The sequence below is a fragment of the Sinocyclocheilus anshuiensis genome, unplaced genomic scaffold, assembly GCF_001515605.1.
Source record: "Sinocyclocheilus anshuiensis isolate Anshui unplaced genomic scaffold, SAMN03320099.WGS_v1.1 scaffold162, whole genome shotgun sequence".
NCBI classification, from domain to species: Eukaryota; Metazoa; Chordata; class Actinopteri; order Cypriniformes; family Cyprinidae; genus Sinocyclocheilus; species Sinocyclocheilus anshuiensis.
The window spans coordinates 1,803,562-1,809,561 of NW_015542351.1; the positions used below are offsets into that span (position 1 = coordinate 1,803,562).

A 6,000-nucleotide genomic window follows, 5' to 3' on the forward strand; every position below is an offset into this window, starting at 1 on the left:
TTTTTGCTGCTCAATTTACATTTTCAGGTGATGAATATTAAGTTCAATGAACAGTATTTATTTGAAATATCCTTTCTAACATTATAAATGTTTTTACGGCCACATGTTTCTTAAGCATCAAATCATCATATTAAAATGATTTCTGAAGGATCATGAGACACTGAAGACTGGAGTAATGATACTGAAAATTCAGCTTTGTATCACAGGAATAAATTACATTTTAAAATATATTTAATCAAATAAATGCAGCCTTGGTGAACATTGGAGACTTTCATAAACATAAGGGAATTTCACTCAGTTCTGCACACAAAAGCTATTGTATTACTTAGGATAACTTGTGAATTGTGATATAGTGCACAGGTCATGTGGACTACTTTTATAGTGTTTTTGTCTCATATGGGGCCTATTTGTTAACTTTATGGAAAAAAGCAGCCTGGATAATTCTACCTACACACATTTTATGGTACTTCTATATCTGCAGCAGCGCCAGAGGGGTTTGTTGTTATTCACGTATGCTTTTTTGGGGGTGTGTGGGTGGGCGTCCATGACCACAGTCAGGGGTGAGGGACAGAGAGGGGTGACCTTTCTTTTAAAGCTGCATTTCTGCATGCATGTGTGTGTTGTGCAGATGAAGGGCTGCATCAAGGTGTTGAAAGAGCAGCCTTCAAACAGCGTAGAGGGACTGTTGAACGCACTGAGGTGAGTGTGCAGTAAATCACTTCCCAACTGTACGTGGATAAAAAACGAAATGTGCTGCACATTGCATAACCTGAAAGCTTTCTTTCTTTCTTTCATCCAGGTATACAACAAGACATTTAAATGATGACAGCACCTCTAAACAAATCAGGGCCCTGCTTCAATGAGAGCAGGAGGAGAGTGAGAAAGAGCGACCGCAGAGAAAGAGACTGTCAGAGAACATACGACGGTGGCTGGCAAACCTCTGAAACCTGCTTGTTTACAAGAGCAAAATGCAACTTGATCTCAAATTAAATAAGATATTCTAAAAAAAGAGAAAGGAATATGAAGAAAAAAAAAAAAATATATATATATATAGATTGTTGATGGTTCATCATCATGTGTCATTTTATAAAAGCAGGAAAAATAGAGATATATATGTATATTAAAATTCAAAAATCAAACAAAACCACCCAATACAAATATAAAGGTCTTACAAAAACGTATTAAACTTTTAGGAATCGAATTCAAACGTGATAGTTAACACCACCAACAAAATGGTTCATTTTCCAAGTTTCATCTGAGAGTATTTTTGCACACTTGAAAAGGATTCCCACTTCACAGGAAAGACTTTAACGTGGCTTGAAACCATGTATAGTTCAGATCCATTTTCATGCATTTAGACTTGATTTGATTTGTAACGCCTTTGCCTCATTATCCTCGATATGCTTCATCCAATGCATTCCGGGAATCGTGGGTTTCCTGATAAAACTGCAGTCCATGGCATTTTCTCTTTGGCACAAAGTCTGTTACAGAATAAATGTAAAGATCACATACTTGAGACATCTCAAATGCGTTCTATAACCATCTAGCTGTATATATTCGGAAAGCACAGGATAGTTTTGTACAGAAATGAAGCGTTTTGTTAGACTTCTTCATTTGTGCTGTACAGCAATACTCTACCGAGGTGACAACTGCGAACACGATCATTTGAAATGCCTTCATACCAGTGTAAGAGACGTTGGATAATGCTAACAGCTCATCTGTGGAGGTTAAAGGCCAGTTGTACATATCATGAGACAAACAATGCTTTAAATAGCTTGATTTTTTTTTTTTTGCTCTTGTAAAGCTTGGATGCTAAACAGAGTGAGTAAGCCATGAAACTGAAATTCAGACGCAAACACACATTCTGCCCTGTGCCATAGCTGCTTCCCGTACCACTGCGTCTCATTCAGAGTCCAGACGGAGCCACATATTACAAACATCATCTGTAGAAAGTGAGAAACAACTAAACCAAATCACACCATTGTGAATGACAACACAGCGATGTGGATTTGCTTTCCTCTGTATCCAAAAGCAAATCATTGCCAAATGAGACTGCAACATTGCCTTTTAGATAAATAGAAGTGATGCACTGTGTGACGTTCGAGTGATTCGTTTTGTCATGAACACAATCTAAAACTTGAGATATATTATATACACTCAGAAAACAACAGACTTGAAGCTGTAAAACACGGTGTAAATAAGAGGAATTTTCTTGTGGACTCTTATGAGGCCTAAACAAATGTTCAGCAGAGATGTGAAAAAGTAAAGCAAAAAATCAAAAAGATTACAGTGACAAACGCAGTGCTGTACTTTGGGTGTCTCTCGCCATTAGTCAAACTTGATTTGATTTCTATATGGAGTTCTGTTGAAAAACAAAAGCTCTGTATGAATATATAGATGGCATGCTGTAAAAGTTCAGACAAGACTGTAAATACGGTGTTTTTATTCATTTTTAATTGTTCGGTGAATCTGAATTGGGTATGTGTCGTCTCTAAGAAAACCATGCGTTTTGGCTTGGACCATTGGACTTGTCGTAGACATTTGTTCCAGATCTTCAACTTCATATCAGCGGGGAATTCAAACAGGGCAGAGAGGAGGGCAGGGGGGACGGGCTGTCCATTTGCTTGTTATTTTGTACATTTTGTGCAAGAAATAAACTTGTCATTTACTACATTCAACTTAGCGTTTTGTCATTGAATTAAGCTGCTCTCTCAGAGCATTTTTCTCATAAAAGTTTATTTTACCTTCAGCGTCAAATGAAGCACACAATGTATTTCCAAGGATGAACAATGTCAGTCTTCTGGATAATGAAGCATTGACTCACACTGACTGAATGAGTTGCTGTCCATGGTGCTGTTTTCTGAGCACACTACTACAACACTAAAGCGAATCACTGCAAAGACAGTCTATTTCATTACCAGTTCAGAGAATGAATGCCATCCCAAATTAAATACAATCATGTCATGTATTTGTAACAAAACACTTATAGAAGCATTATATATTCATGTTTATATTCATGACCCGCAAGGTCAGATATATTATTAAATCTTTACCCATTACATTTTGTGAAAATAACACCACAGATTGTCTGAGCACTATGGCCTGTGTGTGCCGTGTCATGTTGGAGACTCCGTAAGTTCATCCGATTCAATGCCTTTTCAATAAAAGAATGAACAATAAAAGAATGAACAATTATCCAGAAGAGATTAAATTTAGCTTAAAGTGACCACTATTTCCTGTCCAAAGGGAGTACCGGTGCCGTTTTACTAACACAGACACCATGCTGTTCTGCATGCGTGTGATGGTGGGCGTCATCATCCTTTATGACCACGTTCATCCAGTGGGTGCCTTTGCCAAGACCTCCAAGATTGATGTAAGAACACCTTATTGATTTTTGGACCTAAAAAGTATTCGGACACTTCATCCACACCTACAATATATGTCACTGCATTATGTAACAAAATATCAAACCCCAAATGTCATCTATTTTAATAGAGAAACAGAAGGACATTTCACAAAAATAGTTACATTGTACTGTTTAAAATAAGATATCTAGACACTTTCTGGATGCCAGTGGATCACATGCACAGTTAATATGATGAACTGTGTGAATTTGGAAGAAATTATGTCATTCAGTACTTCCACCTAAAACCACCATGAGACTAGTTGGTTTATAGTCACTGCAAACCTGGCTTGTAAAAGTGAAGCTAGCATCATTGGTTTGCACGTCTCTTTATTTGATAGTATCTAATGCAATGAAATTCATACACTTAAGTGTGGCTAAATTGTCTACAGGCAGATGCAACTGCTGCATGCTTTTGATAATTTTATATGACTGAACTGCTATCTTAAAGGCACAGTTCACCCCAAAATTATTTACTCACCCTAATGTTGTTCAAAACCTGTAAACTTTACTTCAGGGGTGTCCAAACCAGGTCCCTGAGGGCCGGTGTCCTGCAGAGTTTAGATCCAACCCTAATTAAACGCACCTGAACCAGCTAATTAAGGTCTCACGAGAAACTTCCAGACAGGTGTGTTGAGGAAAGTTGGAGCTAAACTCCCTCCAGGAACGAGTTTGGAGACCGCTGCTTTATTTCTTCTGCAGAACATAAAAGATGTTAGGCAGATTATCCACTCTTTTCCATATAATGAAAGTGTATGGGGACTACTTAAAGACTACTTAAACTACTTAAAAACTTACCTTTACCAACATTTTTCTGAAGCATTGACATAGTTGTATTATAGCTTTTTTGTGTAATACAGTAAAAAAGTAATCAAAATCTTAACGTTCTGTTGAAATCTCATGTGCATTTGCACATATTCAAACCGGACTCTATTTGATCAGTCATGTGACTAGCGAGAACCAATGCAGCTCATTATCATCAGCGTCAAACGAGCTACACTACCTGTCAAAAGTTCAGAGGCGTCTCTTATGCTTACCAAGGCTGCATTTATTTGATCAAGAATACAGTAACATTACTGTAACGAGTAAAAAATAAAATAAAAAAATTATTAATTTATAGAATTTTCAGCATCATTACTCCAGTCTTCTGTGTCACATGGTCCTTCACAAATCATTCTAATATGATGATTTGCTGCTCATTTAATTATACAATTTTTTTTCTTATTATCAATGTTGAAAACTGTTTTTTGCTGCTCAATTTACATTTTCAGGTGATGAATATTAAGTTCAATGAACAGTATTTATTTGAAATATCCTTTCTAACATTATAAATGTTTTTACGGCCACATGTTTCTTAAGCATCAAATCATCATATTAAAATGATTTCTGAAGGATCATGAGACACTGAAGACTGGAGTAATGATACTGAAAATTCAGCTTTGTATCACAGGAATAAATTACATTTTAAAATATATTTAATCAAATAAATGCAGCCTTGGTGAACATTGGAGACTTTCATAAACATAAGGGAATTTCACTCAGTTCTGCACACAAAAGCTATTGTATTACTTAGGATAACTTGTGAATTGTGATATAGTGCACAGGTCATGTGGACTACTTTTATAGTGTTTTTGTCTCATATGGGGCCTATTTGTTAACTTTATGGAAAAAAGCAGCCTGGATAATTCTACCTACACACATTTTATGGTACTTCTATATCTGCAGCAGCGCCAGAGGGGTTTGTTGTTATTCACGTATGCTTTTTTGGGGGTGTGTGGGTGGGCGTCCATGACCACAGTCAGGGGTGAGGGACAGAGAGGGGTGACCTTTCTTTTAAAGCTGCATTTCTGCATGCATGTGTGTGTTGTGCAGATGAAGGGCTGCATCAAGGTGTTGAAAGAGCAGCCTTCAAACAGCGTAGAGGGACTGTTGAACGCACTGAGGTGAGTGTGCAGTAAATCACTTCCCAACTGTACGTGGATAAAAAACGAAATGTGCTGCACATTGCATAACCTGAAAGCTTTCTTTCTTTCTTTCATCCAGGTATACAACAAGACATTTAAATGATGACAGCACCTCTAAACAAATCAGGGCCCTGCTTCAATGAGAGCAGGAGGAGAGTGAGAAAGAGCGACCGCAGAGAAAGAGACTGTCAGAGAACATACGACGGTGGCTGGCAAACCTCTGAAACCTGCTTGTTTACAAGAGCAAAATGCAACTTGATCTCAAATTAAATAAGATATTCTAAAAAAAGAGAAAGGAATATGAAGAAAAAAAAAAAAATATATATATATATAGATTGTTGATGGTTCATCATCATGTGTCATTTTATAAAAGCAGGAAAAATAGAGATATATATGTATATTAAAATTCAAAAATCAAACAAAACCACCCAATACAAATATAAAGGTCTTACAAAAACGTATTAAACTTTTAGGAATCGAATTCAAACGTGATAGTTAACACCACCAACAAAATGGTTCATTTTCCAAGTTTCATCTGAGAGTATTTTTGCACACTTGAAAAGGATTCCCACTTCACAGGAAAGACTTTAACGTGGCTTGAAACCATGTATAGTTCAGATCCATTTTCATGCA

General features: G+C 36.8%; 1 protein-coding gene across 2 annotated transcripts in view; it reads left to right on the forward strand.

The window, feature by feature from the left end:
* Nucleotides 1-2,577, forward strand: part of LOC107691525 (protein FAM49A-like) — a 29,105-nt gene extending 26,528 nt beyond the window's left edge. For both annotated transcript variants that reach the window (XM_016490154.1, XM_016490153.1), the window contains exons 11-12: nucleotides 629-699; nucleotides 800-2,577. In XM_016490154.1, the coding sequence (XP_016345640.1) occupies nucleotides 629-699; nucleotides 800-863 (135 nt within the window). In that variant the 3' untranslated portion in view covers nucleotides 864-2,577. The remainder of the gene's footprint in view (nucleotides 1-628; nucleotides 700-799) is intronic.
* Nucleotides 2,578-6,000: the final 3,423 nt, after the last annotated feature.